The sequence below is a fragment of the Eulemur rufifrons genome, chromosome 29 (assembly GCF_041146395.1).
Source record: "Eulemur rufifrons isolate Redbay chromosome 29, OSU_ERuf_1, whole genome shotgun sequence".
NCBI classification, from domain to species: domain Eukaryota; kingdom Metazoa; phylum Chordata; class Mammalia; order Primates; family Lemuridae; genus Eulemur; species Eulemur rufifrons.
The window spans coordinates 93,139,130-93,159,998 of record NC_091011.1 but is presented as its reverse complement, the minus strand read 5'-3'; the positions used below and the strand labels follow the sequence as shown (position 1 = coordinate 93,159,998).

General features: G+C 37.3%; 1 protein-coding gene across 1 annotated transcript in view; it reads right to left on the bottom strand.

Moving 5' to 3' along the window:
• CNTNAP2 (contactin associated protein 2) overlaps window positions 1-20,869 on the bottom strand; it is a 1,217,706-nt gene that overhangs the window by 773,634 nt on the left and 423,203 nt on the right. The window contains exon 10 of the mRNA XM_069461685.1: window positions 5,986-6,157. Within this exon, the coding sequence (XP_069317786.1) occupies window positions 5,986-6,157 (172 nt within the window). The remainder of the gene's footprint in view (window positions 1-5,985; window positions 6,158-20,869) is intronic.

Here is a 20,869-nt window from a genome sequence, read left to right as displayed (position 1 = left end):
TTTTGACTAAGATTGAATCCCATATGGATCGAATATACATAGAAAGGGGGAGCTATGAAGGTACCCCAATTTATGTGTTGAAGTATTTATTTTTTCTGCTACTGACTGGAAATGAGAGCTCATGGGCAAATGAAGATAAAATTTTAGAAAATAACGACTGTCATCTTTTTTTCTCCATCTAAGTTAAGACTGCAAATTTTAAAACTGCTTTTATAAAAATTTATTATCTCCTTCTGCACTGATTTCATTCACCTTTCCAACAGAATCAGCTTAGTTTTGAGATATCTCACATGTATCTACCCAACCCTCATTTAAATGCTCTTATAAAAATCCATTTACTTATTCTTTTCTTTCAAGGAAAAAAAATCACACTGGATAGATGTTCTTGAAAAGAAAGCATTGAATTAAAAAAGAAATAAAAACTGGGTCTGTGATTATGCACTTCATCCAAAAATATAATGAAGACTTAATTACTAACTCAGGAATAGGACCCAGTCTATTCACAATTTCTCAAGTGCTAATTTTGTAGGCTATGTTTAAGTTGGGGCATTTACTTTTCCTTTTCTGCTCTCTGTGTTATCCAGAATGTTTACTGGTTTTGTTTCTTAGTATATTTATAAGGGAGGTGGACAAGAAACAGCAGAGAAAATTCTAATTCTAATGAACCATTTTTGCTAGTTTTTGTAGTCCTGTTAAAGATCAGGTGCTGACTGTAAAAATAGGAGTTTGCTTTGGACTCTGAACAGCTATCTAGTTTCTAGATCCCATTCCGTAGGGGACATCACTGGAATGCAACTTCATATACCCTGAAATTAATTTATTATCTTTTTTTAAAGTCATTTCCATACCTCGAGATTTGTCCCTCTGTGTTCTGGCAAAAAGATGGTACTGATTGATTTCAGAAGTGGAGAATAGGAAAAGGACAGATGCTTTTGGCTCCAAAAAAAAAATAAAACTTGACTCGTAATGACTTAAATAAACAAGGAATGATTTTTTTTCCATAAAAATGAGTGAAAGTGTCAGGTTGATGTAATTTTCTTGACCATACAGCTCTAGACATCATGTCTGCATTTAGACAAAGATAGTGGAAAGGAAGAGGGTAGGTGTCAGGAGAACAAAAGCTTTCTCAAGAACACCACAGAACACCACAGCTGACTTCTGCTTGTGTCTCAGTAGCTAGGACTGTGTCACCCTGAAGCTCCTCCCTAGGATAAAGCAAAAAAAACATCCTTCTGGCAGCTAAGCTGTAAAGGGTGCTCTTAAGATTGAAATAGAAACCACCACTTGCAAAATGCATTTCACTGTTACTCACAGGATAAAACCAAGCACGATCATCACCTAATTAAGCTCAAAGTATTTTAACATCAGTTTCTTCCTACCCATGTATCCTGGATAAGACCACACAAAAACAAGTCAAACAATAACCCCACACTGATTCACAAGGTCTAAGCCCGTGGCCTGTTGCAGCAACTGTCCTAGTTTACAAATCCTGACAAGACCCGGCAGTGCTGTCCCGTGACTCGCCCCAGCCCCAAACGCCACCCCTCCCTGACTCTCCCCAAACTTCCAACCCTCTCCTCCCAACCCCCACTTTGAAATGCCCTGTGGTTCTGCCTTGTGAATGAAACTAACTTTGTCTAAAGGCGTAATTCTGGAGGTTTCCAGGTTTCCACACCTGGAAAGAGGTTGAGAGAAAATGGTTGAGAATAAGACTCGCTCAGGCACCGAAGGGGGTTTGCCAAAAGAGTCAGCAATGTGAAGGTACTAGGAACGGACACAAGAGAGTGACAATGCAAGGAGAAAAAAGACGTCATCTGCTGGACATCTTACCTTTCCCAGAGAATGTTTCAGCAACTGAGAGTTTGACAAATGTCTCCTCCCTAAGAGCAGAGTCACTGAGAAGCTCAAAAGAGGCTTCCACTGTCAGGAGAGGCTGCCTGTCTACTACCTGTCTCCTCCCTTCCCAGTCCTGCGACTGCTTATAACATGTAGCTAACGGTAACAAAAGGCCCTCAATAATTTAACATGGGGAGTCTGTCAGACACAGGGCTTATTGTGAATCTGCAGACATGTTTGTTATATACACATATCCAGCTGTCTTCTTGGCATTTCTGTTTGCATGTCTAATAGATATTTCAGCTCATGTCCAACAATGAATTTCTGATTTTTTCTTCAATCCCCGTGACTAATCTTCTCTACCATCAGTTTTTCCTATCTGAGGAGATGGCATCTCCTCCCTTCCAGTTTTTCTTACCAGATCATTTGGATTTATTATTATTTGCTCTCTTTCTCACGTACCTCCTACCTAACTAATCTAGAAACCCTGTTGACTCTACCTTCTAAATACGTATATTCAGAATTTACCACACCTTACTACCTCCTGTACTAGCATCCTGGTCTTGGCTACAAGCATTTCCCTCCTGGGTTATGATTATTTCCTTCTAATTAGGCTCTGTGCTTTTACCTTTCCTGTTCTCACAGCCCAGATTCATCCTTTTAAAATGTAAGCTGTGTCATGCCGTAGCTCTACTCAGAGCCCTGTAATAGCTCCATCATTCCCTCAGAATAAAAGCCAAATCCTTACAACAAATCCTCACCTATGAGTCTCCAGGACCTGGCCTTGAGGACTGCTCTGGTCTCCTTTTCTTCAACTCCTCTTGTCTTTCCAGACTTGCCACCCTGGCTTCCTTGCTGATCCTAGATCACAACAGGCGGCCTCTTTGTATGGACTGTTCTCTCCGCCTGGAATTCTCTTTCCCCACACTGGTAAATTCTGTTATCTCTTTCAGGTCTTCCACTAATATCATCTTTTCAATGAGGCTTACCCTGAGCAACCTGCTTAAACTGCAGCCCAACACCTTGATCTTCTGGGATGCTAGTGCTCCTTGCTTTGCTCTACCTTTTCCCTTTTTTTTCCCATAAAACTTTTTCTGACTTACTATATTATTTACTTTATTATTATATTTATTTTATTATGTATTGTATTATGTTATATTATATATTATCATCTGTCCTTCTTTGCCTTCCCCAGGAATGTGAGCTTCAAATGTGCAAGAATCTCTGTCTGTTTATTCAGTGATTTATCCCAAAGTGTCTAGAGCAGACTGACATCTAGGATGCACTCAGAAAATAAATATCGAATGTGTAATTCTGCAGGTTGGCATGCTTGCTCTTTCCTTGATTCAATGCTGTGTTCAGAAAACAAACAAGTAAACAAAACAAGCCACATGCAAATCCACACACAAAGAAAGAAAAAAATAATTTTAAATCATAGGGTATTCCAGGATGACACACAGAAAATGTCCTCTAGAATCATCTTCTCCCAACTAGCTCCCTAACTTCCTCTCATCAAATAATTGCAGCTGCTCCTATTATCACCAAATGTTTTATAAAAACCAGGCCTGTGGTAGCTCTTCTATTTTTTTAACCTCATATTCTCATTTATTCTTTTTTGCCCTCAAAAATAACTCTAAAATCAATCAAGCTGGAATTTGAAAGGAGAAAAGAAAGAAAAAGCAAATATGGGGTTCCTTAGGGAAACTTGGAGTAATCTGAAAACAAAGTGGTAGATATTGGGCAGTCACAAAGTTTCAGTGAGTGCGGAGGAAAAAACCAAACCAGAGATGTGCTGGGGACGTACGGTGACAGTATATCTGGATGTGTCACTGCTGTATGAGGATGGGCTGAAACCCTTGGTACTCTCACCTGGAAAGATACAGACTGAGGGTGGCTTCACCTATGAGCTCTTCAATAATTTAAATAAAATGAATATAGTTCTGTATCACACATATGAAAACATACAACACTTCACAGCTTAAGATTTTTAACTAGGAATATTTTAGGTGAATAAAGGAATCTACTGTTTCACACATTGGTATTTAATGTACAGAATTTTTTGCCCTTAAAAAATAGTATAATCAGAAAACGGGTTCCATAACGGGTTTAGAAAATTTGTGGGGATGCATCACAGGGGACTACCTCCCCATGGCTATCTTCTCTTTTGCCATCTTAAAGAATAAGTAAGGTGTGCTCTTTGTTCTGTCAGCTGCAAGAAACTTAGCAAAATGGACATTGGGACTAACCCATTTGGCCAAAAAATATTTTTGTATCTGCCAAAAATTGGAATTGGTATTCTGTATTCTATATCTTCCCCCGTGTTGATCTTGTCACCAGGAGAATCCTATGCCTTTCTCTTCATTTACCAAAATCTCATTCATTCTTTTGGAACCAATTTAACTCCTACTGTCTCCATTAAAGTGAAACATTAAAATCTTAACACCTCACCCATAATTCCTTGGCAACAAACAATTTAAACATAATGCCCAGAAAACAGGACATTTGAAGTGAAACAGCAATATGCAATCTAGCCTGTTTACAAAGCTGAATGAGGTAACAAAATTATTGTATCCTTATAGCTAGTGACATGAAAAAAAGACTAGGTACTAAAATATTTCAATATACTGCATAACTATTATGAAGAAAATTTTTTTCTGTATAAAAACAATTATTATAATATGTAGATAATTTCTAACTTCAGAACTAAAGATCTTTAAAATCTTCATCTCTCAGCTTTTCTAATTATTGCTACCACTTGCTTTAGGCAGAAATAATAGCTAATACTTTAACTAATGATTCACAAATTAAGAGTTTACTTCTATTAACATTGTTCACTATGTTGTTTAAATATGAACTGTTTAGGATATTAGGACCGATATTTGCATACATGTCATAAAAATAAGAGGGTGATCTGCAGCCATGCCACCCTGAATGCACCCAGTCCCATCTAGAAATAAGCAGGGTACTATGTTTCTAAATCTCATTACAAACATATTAAGACTTTTAAAAAAGTCACATTCTGTAGCCATCATAAACTGTAATTCATCATTCACATGAACATCTTATTAAGATTATTTGGAGCAAACTTACTTCATAATAGATTAATTTATACTTTATAAGATTCATTATATGCATTTGAGTGACTTCCTGAGTATTTCCTCTTAAATTAAATAACTGTGTTAGAGACTTCAGGTCTGCATTTTGTTGTGGGCAGAATGAGGTAGAAGTGATATTTATTTGAAAATTTAAAAAGATTTTAAAGAACTTTCCTTTTCCAAAACACAAATTTAATGAAATTATTTTTCAGAACAATATAGCCTTCCCACAAAAGATTTGAAAACCATTTAAAAAAATCATCTAAATTCGCTAGGTTAACTTCAACTCAGAGTTGGATGCAGTTTCTTTACAGAAAAAAAATCTCATAATAAAACTTTTCCATATTGGAATGAAAGGCACTTTCTAGAAGTATGTTACGGTAGTGTGTGCAATACTATCATAATACTTCACATAAAAGTTGTATTTTCCACTGCGTGAGAATTTAATTAAAGTTTTCATAAAAACTCCTCCCAGATTTGTAAAAACTAATAAAGATTAGATTTTGTAATATTTTAATATCTGTATGTTGTAAGCAAACTCAATTATTCTAAATGTTCTGTTTCAGTAAGTTTCCACATTGCTCTTCAATATTTTGTAATGTTTCTCTTTCAGGAGGGAACTCTGGAGGGCACAGTGTGCTGAGGCCAAGTCATGACTGAGATAGGAAGAGAAGGGACATTTCTGCTTGTGGGCATAGGAAGCAAAACTCAAAATAAACTCTCAGAGCTTCTCTACCACACAGCTGCTGCTTGTCAAACTACTTGCACGAGGCTCACATGCTCTGAGGGAAGCTGATGGGCCATGTGACACCACAGCTGCTTCTATCACATATAGCCATGTAAGGACGTAAGTGTCGGCACTGCTAATATCCCACATATACTACAATAGGCATTTCGAATGGTAACTTTTGCCTTAGGTGTTTTTGTGTTTGTTGCTTGTTTGTTTGTTTGTTTGTTTTTCTTATTTTCCTTTTGGGTGTTTCACTGGTCCCACAACAGAAACATGAATTTGGAAAGTTTGGACAACTTGAGGTCGGATGATAAATCCATTTACCTGTCTATGATGGCGCACATGTCAATGCTGACATTGGCAAAACTTCCTGGCTTCCTTTGTGCCACTTCGTATAAATTTACAAGTTGATCATCGACTTGAATGAGTTGCATGCATCCTTGGAATGAAGGCTGCAGAACGGAGTGACTTGCGTTACTCATCTGGCTCAGAAAACCTGTGAAACAGAAGAAACGGGAGTGTTAAATTTGGTGTACAATATGCTTCATTAAAATTCTTGTGAGTATTTTACCTGGCTACAGCCATTGTATCCAACTACTGTGTTTCTTTGATCTTTGCTGATGTTGTATTCAGTGTAGAAGAAGGAAGTCTTTTGAGAAAGCAAGATTATTTCAGAGGAAGAAGTCAGAGTTGAACTGCAGGGGGTCACCAGGTCAACATTTGCCTCTGGGGTCTACTGTCACTCGAATTTTCTCTTTTGACACTTTTCTCACCCTGTCACATCTTTCTGTTTCTCTGCTGTTGAAGGCTCACTGTTATTCTTCCTCACCTGAGCCTGCCCTCAGAGACTAGGACACAAAACTTTAGAACTTGCCTGGCTACCCATCCTCCTTCCTCTTGTATTTTCTATATTTATTCCTGTTTTCTTGATTTCCCAGTGGCCTGTTATTCAGATGTCACAAAGCAAATCTCACGATTACCAATTAAAGTAAATTTAGTTTATGGATCAATGTTTAACTCAATCTAAAGAGATATTTGCATTGTCAATGATTTTTCAGTTTATAAAATCCAAAGAAATGTGTAAAGAAAAAAATTTAGGCATAAAGATGAGCCACCCTATTTTGCATATACATCTTACACCAATACCTAACATGGTATAGTAGTATAAATGATAACAGATGGAACTAAAATTAAAAGAGTGAATAACAAGGCAAAAAAAAAAAAAAAAAAAAATCCAAAAAACAATCCCTGCAGTAAACGCTGCTGATTCTATTAAGGAATAGAATATACATATACCAAGCTTGAAATCAGACATTAAGAATTTTATTGCTAAATAACTTTAAAATATCACCACCAATCAATTACTATTATATTTTTTAATAAAAAAAGTATAATTCTTATTATGTGTAAAAAATTTGTAGGCCATAAGAGAATGATATTTCTTAATCCTATGAAATATCTCCAGAAATTTCCCAAAGCTTCTACTTTTTGTATTGTTCACCACACCAAATTTGCCTACTGGGCAAATTTAAACTATACTAATTTGTCTGCTTACAAATCTGAAGTTATTCACAAATCCACTTCATCTAACATATCTGTAGCAAAAACCAATTTGTATGAAATAGATTGGAACCAAGATATGCCATTAAGTGGATAAAAGTGAATTTTCAATTAAAACAGAAATTGGCCATTAAGTGATTTTTTTTAAATGTCCTATTCTCTTTGACTAGGAATAGTAGTTTAGTACAGTAAAAACCTCCTTTCTCCCCGTATTAATGGGCTTTAATATTTAAAATCTAACAACTGTCATTTGAATCTCTTTTAAGAGTTAATCACAGAATTGTATATTATTTTCACCAACACAGTACTATATAAAAATAAGATTATATTTAAATTAACTTCTCGACAAAAAATCAATGCAAGGTTCTATTTGAATACTAATATGTGGCTCATGTGTGTTTTGTTGTGTGTGTTTATATACTTTTTACTAAGCCACCTTTTTTTTTCATTTGTATTCACTGGTCCCTTCATAAAAATGATGATCTCAGATAAGTGGTCTATTTAGACTGGCTGTATGCATTCACATGATTTTCAATTGTTTAGTCAAGAAAAAATTGAATAGGGTTTAATCTCTAAATTTAGCAGAGTGAAAACACCCAGCTGTAACTTTATTGACCGCTCTTAACAAGACTATCATTTTTTTCTTTTTTTTTGAATACTTAGGATTCTCTAAATATTCACACTAGATTTGAAAGATGTCAAAATGGGCAGATTTATTTGTGAGAACAAGAACTCTCTGAGGCACAGCACCTGCATAAATACTGATCACTACAAATTGGGTATAATTGAGTTCACAAAATAAGATTTCATAAGTCACTCATAACTGTTCTGTTTGGTATTGATAATTTTAAAGTTTGAAATTGTCAAATTCTTTCATTTTCCTACATGGGATATATTCTAATAGATAATTATAGGACAAAATGTTACATATCTATTAAAATTTATTTTTTTTCTCCCTTTGCGTTATCTTTAAAGTTTCCAAGAGGAGAACACCATTAATCCTTGCCTCCTGGTAGTCATGCCCTTTTTTAGCACCCTTCCACATTGAATTAGGGCTTACTTCTGTAAACAATGGAAAACTCTGCAAAAACCTAAAAATGTGGCAGTGACTTAGGGACTGGGATGTGCAAGTAAGTTGGATGGGCCTTAAAAGTACTCTTGACCAGAAGTCTCACAGCTCTTGAGGAGGCTGTCAGTAATGGCTTAAAGGAAGGTGAGGAATATATTATTGAAATTGGGAGAAAACTGGATACTTGCTATGTTGCAGTGGAAAGTTTGGCAAAATTGTTGTCTGTGGCGATATGGGGAAAAAAGTTGTGCTTAAATCAACTGTGGAACCTAGCTAAGGACTTTTCTAGGCAGAGTATTGTAAGTGCTGTCTGGCCTCTTCTTTCTGTTTACAGTAAAAGAAAAAAAGAGAGAGAGAAAAGCTAAAGAACTAAATATGAAGGAATCAGAAGTTGATGAATTTTAAAGTAAAATGGTCTTTTTTGATTCCAGTCTCTCTAGAGGGTGAACAATGCAAAACATAATAAATGACACCAGGCAAAGATCAAATACCAGGAAAACATGATCTAAAGGTGACAAGAGGGTGTGACAGTAAAATCCATGAGAAGACCTGAGAAAGATAATTAGCTGGTACATCTGAGAACTATTCAGGGAGACCAAAGGCCCCCTTAGCAACTTATTGGTACATGTTATAGGTCCTCTCGTCAAACATTAGGAGCTCTAGTAATCTTAAGGGCATTTTCCTTCTTTAGGTCAGCAGAGGGACAAGGTGAAAGGAAGCTATCTTTATGATATTGTATATTTGCCTTTTATTTAATGGAGCAAATCTGAATAACGATCATAGAAAACCCAACCATTTTTAAGAGAACCACATTGGAGGTAATACCACCAGCTTGTACTGAAAGGAACAGAGATGATACAAAACGGCTCACGATTTCTATGGTCAGGAAATTAGGAAGCTGCAAACACAGAAGTTTTATAAAAAAGAAAGGATGGCTCAGAGTAGCGGACCTGAGATCATGGGGGGGCAGAGCCAAGAGCCATGGAGAATTATTTCCAGAAAATAGTAGAACCGAGTCCTGATTTAAGGAATTACCAACACGTGCCCTACTGGATTTCAGAACTGCTATGGACCAAAGTAATTTCTTTGTGCCTCTTACTTTTCTCCTTTTGAACCAGAGAGTCTAAGTTAATTTTTCTATGTATATTTTACCATTGTACACTGGGTGTGTGGGTGGCATAAAACTTGTTCACAGGTCTTCAGATTGAGAAGAATTGTACTTGAGTAACTGTACTCAAATAGCTTCATCTGGAAATCCCTAGGAGCTTCATTTTGGTCCGACTTTGCTTAGATGACGAGATCCTGGATTTGGGGTAGGTGCTCTAATGGAATGCAACTTTGGAGGGTTTTTGGAGGAGGTGAGAGTACTTTGTATATGAAAGAGATGTGAATCTTTGTAGGTTACAGAGTGAACTCTGGCATCAACCTCCAACATGGCCATAAATCTTCACATTATTATTATGTTACTTTAAGCCTCCTAGTATTTATGGCCTTGTGTAGCCCCATCTCACACTGAATCAGTGCTGACTTGTGTGACAAAGAGACTAAAGTGACAGTTATGTGCCTTCCAATGCTAAGTAATAAAAGACATTAGAGGCTGCACCTTGGTCTTTTGATCACTTACTCTAGGGAAGCCAGCCCCTACGCCATGAGAACCCTCAAGCAGTCAGATGGAGAGGTGCCCATGCAGAGAGGAACCAAGGCCTACCACCAACAGCCAGCAACAACTTGCCAGCCATGTGACTCGGCCATCTAGACATGAAGCCTCCAATCCTTGTCACACCTACAGGTGATGGTGGTCCCAGAAAATGTGTAGCTGTAGCCTCATAAGAAACTTCAAGTCAGAACAGCCCAGCCAACCTGCAACTGAATTACTGACCTCTTATAGAAAAGTAAGAGGTAATAAATTATTACCGTGTTGAGCCATTAAGTTTTAAAACAATTTATTATGTAGCAATAGATAATATAGAATTTAATTAACAAACCCTGTCATCATTTTCTTAAAGTTTTTAAGAATTAGAACCCAAAGATTAACAAAAAATACCACTTCTATTTAGGCCTGCAAAATGAGGTGACTGGCAGAATGTAGGACGATTCCCTTATATAGGTAACAATGAGTTAAAAGATGTGGGATCTCTGACACTGAAATTCCTGGTGCTCTAACTCTTCTGGAAACAGAAGAGAGAATATTTATTTTCTGTGTTTGTTTCCTTTACAGAAATATTACAAGAAGAAAAAACTAATGTATTAGTGGCTGTGACATTTTCAGCGGCTACTCCAAAGCTCAAGATTTAACCTATTTAGTAGATTAATAGGGGCGTTGTATGGTGATATGAATATGCAGCTAAGCTTTTGAGGGTTAGAAATGAATAGATATAAAATGGAAATAAAGTGAAACAATTAAAGAGTTGGGAAGTTAGTATAAAGATAATATCTAATAAACAGGTTAAAAAAACGTTTGCATGTTTTGGTTTAGATTTTTAAATTTACGTCTATGAATTTGGAAAAAAATACAGTATTTATACATGGGTGGCTGTTACTGGTTTCTACAATCTGACATTGGGTTTTAACACCCAAAGTGAATTATAATCTTGTCAGTCTCAATTGCATCTCACTATCAGTAAACTGGAAAACATTCCCTCTTCGCAGGATCACTATAATTATGTTATTTTACTGACTTGTCTGAGATTTCTGTTTCAAGACTTAGCATATAAAAACTTCATACTTGATTTGAAGTCCACTCAGTATATTATTACTCTTGCTGACAAAGGAAACACATGCATTTCCAAGGTTTTAAAATTTTAATTCAGAAATACATCAGTGAAAAGCATGCTGATATTTCTTTTGACATTAAAATACCAACCTAAATTGTGGTAAGTTACAACGTTATTCTGATGGGGCAGAAAAAGTAAACAATAGGCAACAGGGTTGAAAAATTTACAATAAAACCACTTGGATATACAAGGTTTCTCTATTTATACTTATTTTAAGGTTGGAAAGTTTAGGAGGTCCAAGAGAGGCTAGTGAATGCTGTTAACATGTTGAAAGCCACTTAGCGTCTTCCTTTCAGTATAATCTTGGAAGAGTTCACAAAGTGTCTAGTAATCTCTACTGTTTACCCAATCTTCCTGAATAATTTAGTTAAAAACCCATTGAGCAGGAGCAGGAAAAAAGCCTCATAGGGGTTGGGGCCCAAGCAGAAGGATGCCAGAATGGGCCAGGAAGTGAGTCTAGTGGTGTAGTGGTGTCTGGAGCCTGTGCAGTGAGGACCCCCACACAGGATCCCCACCCCATGTGGTTGGGAGATTGGTTACAATACAGACTGATTGAGCAAATAAATAAATACACTAAGGATAGTGGGAGACAGGTTCTCAATGTCAGAGAAAGAGGGTACAGTATGGAACATGGAAAAGATTGAATGAACCTGGTGGGTTTGGGTAAGAATTTAATCCATCAGCGTGAACTTTTGGTTTTCAGTATATGCAGACAGATAGGGAAATATAGAGAGAGATGGAATCATGTATGTGGTCAATTTACAGACGGTTCCTATCATCCACGGAGGACAGTCTGGGAGCAGGGTCACCACAGAAACAGGAATACTCCTATAGAGTACAGATCTTGGTTTCTCTACTGACTAAAACTGGGACACTCTGGAGACATGACTGACTCCAGGGCTGAATCGGAGAGAGGACAATACAAGTTTGGAACATTTTGCCTCACCAGAAAATAAAGAAGTGCCCAAAGAATGATAGACCAGGTCAGAATGACACAGAAGTGAGCCTGAAATGGTTTTTGCTACCCAAATTCAGGACAATTTGAATACAAAATAAATAATTTGAGAATCAAAAAGAGATTTTGAATATCAAAAGAAAAAAGAAGGAAGAAAAAGAGAAAGCTACAGATTGCATCGCATTGAATAAAATAGGAATCCATGAGTCTTCTTATACAAAAATGAATGAATAAATAGGGAAAATAGAAAGCTCTTCCTCTAGCATTACACTAACTAATAAACATAAAAGGAAGGTTGAATGAGGAAATCACCATTTGGCAACCATCACATTAACATTTAATTCAGGCAAAAAAATAGCAATTGGTGCTCAAATGAGTAGATAAAAGTTGGATGAGAAACAGTCTTAAAGTATCTCCCTAAAAAGAAGTATCAATTTCAAAGGTGAAAGTAGTCATTTTGCAGTGGAGAAACCAGGCAGACACCTTTGTATCAACTGATCAAAGTTATAACCACTAGTAATATGGCCGAGTGACCCTGTGGACCACCTAAGAAGATGCAATATGAGGAATACGATATGGGCATGTGGTGTTCCTGCCAAAACCACATAAGCGGGTACCACTGTGAGGAAATGTCAGACAAACCCAAACTGAGAAACAATCTACAAACGACCGACTTAGGATCTTCAGGAGTTAGAAGGTTGTGAGAGTCAAGAACATGAATAGAAATTTTTCAAAAGAAGATATAAGAATGGCTAACATATGAAAAAATGCTCAACATCCCTAATCATCAGAGAAATGCAAATGAAAACCACAATGAGATATCACTTAACCCCGGTGAGAACGGCCTTTATCAAAAAGTCCCAAAACAACACATGTTGGCGTGGATGTGGAGAGACAGGAACACTCATACACTGCTGGTGAGACTGCAAACTAGTGCAACCCCTGTGGAAAGCAGTATGGAGATACCTTAAACAGATTCAAATAGACCTACCATTTGATCCAGCAATCCCATTATTGGGCATCTACCCAAAGGAACATAAGTCATTCTATGACAAAGACACCTGTACCCGAATGTTTATAGCAGCACAATTCACAATTGCAAAGATGTGGAAACAACCCAAATGCCCATCAATACATGATTGGATTAGTAAGCTGTGGTATATGTATACCATGGAATATTACTCAGCTATAAGAAATAACAGTGATACGACATCTCTTTGGTTCTCCTGGAGAGAGTTGGAACCCATTATATTAAGTGAAGTATCCCAAGAATGGAAAAACAAGCATCACATGTACTCACCAGAAAATTGGTTTCCCTGATCATCATCTAAATGCACATTTGGGAATGATACCAATCGGATATCAGACTGAGGTGGGGGGTGGGGGGAGGGGATGGGTGTATACCTACATGATGAGTGCAATGTGCACTGTCTGGGGAATGGACACGCCTGGAGCTCTGACTTGGGGGGATAGGTGGTACATGGGCAACGTATGTAACCTGAACTTTTGTACCCCCATAATAAGCTGAAATAAAAAAAAAAAAAAGAAAAAAAAAAAAGAAATGACTGAGGATCTGATTATGACTGTCAGAGAACGGAGAGGCAGGGCAATAGGACTTGACATTTGATCCCAGATTGAGTTTTTTTACTATAAAGGACATTTCCAAATAACTGACAAAACTTGAATTGGGTCTCCAGCTGAAGGTTATACTGGTGGCCTTTGTCCTCTTCTTGTAATTTTTTTTGTGTGTGTGAGTTTTCGATTGTTTCAAAATAAACACTATTTTATTAAAAATTATGTTCCAACTGCAATCGTATTTCATGTTAGAAATTCTACCATCCAAGAACCCTATTTTGGATTAAATTTATTCCACTTTAATAGGTACTCAGTGTCCATGTGTTTTTCATAAAATTGCTATTTTTCAGCAATTTTATCAGTGATGATTTTTAGGTCACTAAAGGACATCTTTCATCTTTATCTTACTAGACCTCTGAGCAGTATTCAATACTTAATCCATATGTCTATAAAATATTATCGAACCAGGATGATTTTTGTGGCTATAAAAAACTCTGAAAATTCTGATTTCTGACTCTTGGAGATCGGACAGTGAAATCCCCTGTCTCTTTCCTTCCAGTGCTTCCAGAACACAGCTAGAGGATTCTCCGGATTCTCCTCGGGAGGAAGGAAACAGTCTCCATGGAAGACTTTGGGGTGCAACGTAAGGGCTATGCCGTATAGCAATTGTTTTGATAAACCCACCAGTCAACAAGCCTCACCTAGAGATGAACACATCTTCAAAGCACTTCACAGTCTGAAATGTACAGGTGTGGGTAATCTAGACTACACAACCACAGATGAACAAATGATTCATAAGCCTTGCTTCAATTTGTTGAAAACAAACAAAAACCAAAGCGCCGATTTCAAATGAATGCAATGCTGAGCAAGATTTGAAGATGCATATTTAAATTGTGGTTTAGAGAAAATATAGGTATCCACAGAGGCTTATAAATAAATTACTTTTTGCCAATAACAGTGGAAAACCATGTTACATACAAATAGAAAAGTAGACACTTAGCCATTTAGTTGAACTCCTACAAGGCCACATGCCTTTATAAGAAGGCTATAACACTAGTAGTTTTTCACCTCCCTTGTCATATTTTTGGGAAATAGGCATAAAATGTACATGTTTGAGTAAGAAAAAATGATAAAATTTGAATTGCAGTCTGAAGGTTTGTTTACAGTTTCCAAGCTAAATACAGTCTTACTGGAATATTCGAGATTCATCTCTGTGAATGAGTTTTATTGCCAGTATGCCTTTCTATTTAGACTAAACTCCTACCACCTGCTAGAAAGACACATAAAATAAACGGATTTAGAGGCTGTGTTTGCTTTCTTCTGATAAATTTATCTGTCCCAAGTCTTCTCTTTTGGAAGCATAAGTAAAATATTGGCAGTTTATATTTTTTAAAAAAGTTTATTCTATCTCCAGTGTGTATCTCCTTCTATATATAAAAATGTGCCAAATAAAATATAATTCTTCACCGTGTCAAAAAGCAAAACAAAACAAAAAACAGAAAAAGAGAACAGAGCTCGGGTATAATAAACTAAAATCCTCCCTGCTCTGCTTCTCGGGGATACATGCTTAATATTTAATATACAGACTAGGAAATTCATGGAAAGTTTCTGGCCATAGTATCATCGATTTAGCACCTATGCCTAAGAACAGCTCAAGAGAATGATACATTGTCAAATCCAGAAGTCTCCTTCATAAAGAAATAATTACTCTCAAATAGTATTTCAATGCTCTCATAAATATTAAAAAATAACACATATACCCTTTCATTTGGGTTTAAACTGTCAAAATGATAAACCAGTAGAAGTTTCTCCTACCTTTGTAGAAAAGAATATGAACATATCACTTTAAAAAGTTTCATAGTTGTAGGTTATTTGTGCACCTACTTTAAATTTGTAATAGAATGGTAGTTTTAACAAATTAATACTATGATAACTTTTCTTGGCAAAAAAGAAAAAATCTTGTAAGGCAGACTTTTTTTTGATAATACAAATCACAGGAAACACATCAGCGACTTTGAAACTGGCCATTTTGAATGATGTAAAAATGGCTTCCTGGGTTGCAATCACCACCCAGGGTTACAAACAGTTAGGACATCCTTTACCTCCGCTCAGCGAGGACCTTCTGAAGAGAGAGAGCTTGCTGATACAGCCTTCAGGCTATTGAATCTTCTCCATGGACTTGGAAACAAATATGGATTGTCCTTTAAAGGTTAGTTTTAAAATAACCAACAACTTCTTATTAATAGAACAGAATCATGTCTTTGAGAGCAGAATGTGTCCCGAGATGGTAAGATCAGTTGGATGTGAGTGATGTGATTGACCATACTGACATATATAAGGAAGAATGTGAGCAAATAGGGTCTTGGCCAGCAAAGAACGCTAGAAGACAGGCGGAGCCACAGAGCAAGTGAGGCTAAGGCCCCGTTAGGTGGTGCCTGTCAACAGGGAGCTTTGCCAAGGAGTTAATAGTGGGTTCCCATTGGTGGGGCCATCACCAATGCACAGGTGGATGGAGTCTCAGCTAATCCACTCAATCGTCCTGATCCCTTTGGCATCGTGCATCGAGATGCATGCGTCAGGCTCTATAATTTCATGCCATTAAAAAAAAATCATGTATCTGGCCACAGCTTCTTTCTCATTTACTTTCAAAGGGGACAAGATCTCTTGGTATTAATTCTATCATTCAAAACAAACTTATTTATGTAGAGAAAATGTCATAATGTATTAAAAAATGATAGTGAGTGTTGAACACTACCGATAACTCACTAAATTGCAGAAGACTGACCTATTTCTCCTGACTTCTGATAAGAGGATAAGAGTGGGAGAAAAAAGTTGCTGGAAGAGAGTTTAGGATGAACAACTGCGTGTAACTTAAGCTGAGGAAAGCTCCGACAGGAGCCAAACAGAAGAAAGAGGAAATGTTTTCAAATGGAAAGCCCAGAGGGACATTACAATATGGCCAGGGTGGCCTGCGTCTGTCCTTAAGTGGTCTCTCAAGGCAACATTCATGATGGTGCAGCTACAGTCGCCTTAGCCCATGGCAAGCTGTTTTCACTCTAGGAGGCTCAGAGGATTCACTTTGTCAGCATCCCCCAAACTGGATTTATCTTTCAGGGTAAGAGCACGTTAGCTAAGTTCAGAGGAGTGTTTGTTTATCAATGTATTAAAACGAGAACTGTTAGTGTGACGTGGAAGACAGCCCAAGTGGTTTTCTTTCTCTAGTAGACGGGGAAAACATTTCGAATGTTCCAGCCCACTGTCACTGCGTGGTGGGGAATACGTGGAGGGCTGCGGCCCCTGTCAAAGCCCTTGCAGTGGCCACTGCACTGCCATTCACTGCAAACTCTATTGTGAAATAAGGATTTAGGGTCAGCGTTTATATCACCTTGTTCATTTCTGAACACTACAATGCATCATTGTTCATTTTCTCCATATGTATTTAAATACACACATATGTACATATATAAAATATGTAACAAAATTCACATACTCTCACGCACACATAAGTGAGCAAGCCTGGAGAGGCTGTGAGAGATAACAAACTAGCACTGTATTTTCTTATCACATCAAATGAGCCACACTCAGGTTTAGTAGTGAATACTCTTCAAGCCTACAGTTATTGCCCCGTGACTCTAGGAGAACTGGATAATTTGGAGCCTCTGCGACACTACAAAAGACTAAATTCAGTCAAGAGGAAAGGCATATGAAAGAGGAAAAATAAGTTGTCAGGCAAAAATGTCAATATTCATGAATTTCAAAGCATATAAAAATTAAAGGTCTCCTTCTGCACAAAGCAAAGCCTAAAAGTTAAAGTAAATGTAATAATACTTTTTATTAGACACTAGGCTATGTATCATATATAAAACTGAAGAAAAGTCAATAGCAGTATATAAAATTACCAATGTATAAAGAAAGTTGAGATAGTTTCTTGGAAAAGTAATGAGGCCTCTACTCAGAATGTTGTTGTCATAAATTTATAGTTGTTAAATTGCACCACAAAAGAGAGATACAAAGGTAGATCATTTAACTAATTGCAAATCCATGTGACATATATAGCTATGATTTTAAAAAGTTTTTAATTTACTAAGATTCTAATTTCAGATATGAGTCTTCATATTAATGACTACATTTAAGCAACAGAGGGAAGTTTGGAATGAATTAATTTCCTTTGTGATGTGAATTTGTAGTGTTAAAGTTTAAGGCATCTGAGCATATTTTTAATATTCCATTCATTAATAGCTATAGTACATGCACTATAACTATTTTGCTTTGATATTGGGGCTAAACAAAGTCAAAAACAAACCACAAAAAATCATAATCAGCATTATATAAGCAATGTCCTCAGGCAAAGACTTTATTAAAGTCATGACCACTAACACTAAGTATATTAACTGTTGACTTAAGTGTAAAATAAGTAATTACTATTTTCTAATTTTCTAAATGCAGGTTAATTTCTTATGAAAGAATTAGTGATTCTCTCTACCAAAATCAGATTCAATATAAAGGTATATCTTTTTATCTCATCCAATTGAATACTTGTAAAGATAGCAGTCAGAAAGTCCTTTCAGCTATCTAAAATATACTAATAATTAAGGATTGTTATTTATCAATTTATTGGGTGCCTATTACCCATACTGTCTTACTCAGTTGTCAGTCAAGAAATATCCAATGGTGTGCTGGTAAACCAGTTCTTCAAAATAAAATAAAGCCCTGAAAACACATCATGATTTGTAGCATCTGTCAACATAAATACTCCCACCATGGTTAATTTCAAGTTACCAAAAATTTAACAGCTGACTCACAGGATTCCTGAAAATTTAACCATTGGTTTTCTTGAGCTCCAGCACACCACCACCACCGCATGCCACAGACAACGAACACCTGCTACATTCAAAGGGCTCTCAGAGAAGAGAATGACTGACCCCGAGGACACTTGAGACAACTTCTCAAAATAGATTTGTCTTAGATGATAACTAAGAAATTACCAAATGGAGGTGCATGCAAACAGCTTTTCCACACTGAGGTTACAACTGCAACTGTGCAGGACGAACGGAAGACTGTGCTGTGTCTGGGCAAAGGCAAGTAACTCGGTATCTGGGGCCACAAGTAGCAAGGACAAGGGCAGGAACAATAAACCACAGCAAGTCACACAAGTCCAGGGCAACAGGGACCAGCCACATGTCCATGCTAACAACTGCCATCTTTCTATGGGCAACAATATATTTTCCCACAGACGGTACTGAGCAGAGTTGTTGTTTATAGGGGTAAATATGAAGGTAAGATTGTGAAGCAGAAGGACTAAAGTCTCAAAGACCAGTCAGAGACACGCTGCAATGTTAATCCAGGTGAAAGTCGAGGAAAGCATAAACTACGGATGTGCAAACAGTGGCCCTTAGGCCACGTGTGACCTGTTGTTATAACTAAAGAGTTTGTGGAACACAGCCATGCGCACTCATTTACACAGTGTCCACGGCTGCTTTCACGTCACACTGGCACAGCTGAGCAGTTCTGACGGAGCCCATACGGCCCACAAAGCTGAGGGTATTCATTATCTGGCCCTCTACAGAAAAAAAGACTGTTGGTCCTCGGATTAAAGTAATGAGACCAGAAAGATGGATATGATTTTGAGAAATAATTTACCATATAATTCATCATATTTCTTGGTCCATGTATGTACCGGGAAAGAAAGAGGGAAGTCTTGTAAATGATCTTTGATTTCTTCTTAGGGGACTAGGTCTGTGGTGATGTCAGTAACTTGTGTAGAAAACAAATGAGGAATATGTAGTTTGAGGGAGACAGATAATGAGTTTGGTCCTGGCTATATTCCGTTTGAAAGGCCTGTGGGATGTGCAGGAGAAGATACCCAATGGGATTCTAGAAAGAGTCACGAAAGAGAGAACAAAGGAATAAACTAAATCGATGATATAAAATCTTATTGTTTTTGATGAAATCGAATGAGTTGAGAGAAATGTCACCTCTGTTTTGATTGGGTGCTTCAGCAATAAGAGAAACATGTAATACTTCTATTTGGAAAGGCATGATTAGCAAAACAACTGTGAGATTATTACTTAGGAAAAATTATGCAGTGGAAGCTGGAAGACCCTTATTTTAACGAACATGCCAGTATCAAATAGGTTCAGTGATCTGCTCGAGGGCCACCGCTGACCAGAGCTGCTCCTGATCCCAAACTGACCTCCTTCCAGCTCTGATTGGGCAATGGGTAGAGGAGGAGGACAGGAAAGAAACAGTACGATGTTCAGTCGTCTCGTCTGTCAGATCTGCAGAAGGAGGCTTTCCTGATTGAAGTGTCTCAAATATTAGGCACCCTACATTTAAAATGAGTAGTACAAAAGCACTATTTATGAGCTAAAGTAAAAGTTTCCAGATTAACCACTATTTGCATGGAAGGACAGAAAGAAAAACAGCTTGACATTCTTCAGAACATTCTTATGGATACCTATTCATCGTTTACTCATGAAATGTTCTCTATCTTCTTCCATGCTGAGAGAGTGGGCGTGGGCCAGCTGTCCGGAATGGAGGCTGAGCGTGCCAGATTCCCACTCGCCCAGGCTTCCCTGTAGTTAGTGAGGAGTGCACATGACATAATCCTGACTAAGAAGATTCTAGATAAAATCTGTTAGGGATTCTGGTAGGATATTTGTCATCAATGGGGGGTAGTGTGAGTGTGTGTGTGTGTGTGAGAGAGAGAGCGAGAGAGAGAGAAGGAGAGAGAGGCATTCCTCCTTGCCTTGGTGTGCACCCATGTGAGCACAACCATGCCTGGAAAACCTGACCACAAATGTTAGCACGTCAAGGATGACAGGGTGAAAAATAAAGTGCCTAACACCAGTGGGCCATACTATTAGCCAAATCCGGAACCTCCTTCCTCCAGGTTTCTCATTAAATAAAATAATAATAACTTCTTTTAAAAAATGTATTTTTTAAACCAGTGTTTGTCAAGTGTTTTGTTACCTAGAGCCAAAATTATTATAACTGGCATAATCTTTCTGAAATGGAATGATTTAGGTGCATCCAGGTGAGGAACGGCCAGAATGAGATAGGTAAATTCTCCTATTCACTGAATGCATTTGGCTTTTCTATCCTGTGAATGGGTCACATGACAGGACAGGAGACTTTTCCTACTTCTGAGTTCTGCTTGTTTAATATTATTATGTTCTTTAATTATGTGTTGGATCATGCTGGGACTAGCCTTACAGCAATTTTAAAAGTTCTTTTTGCAGAATCAATTAGAACTATATTTCTAGGCATTCCGGA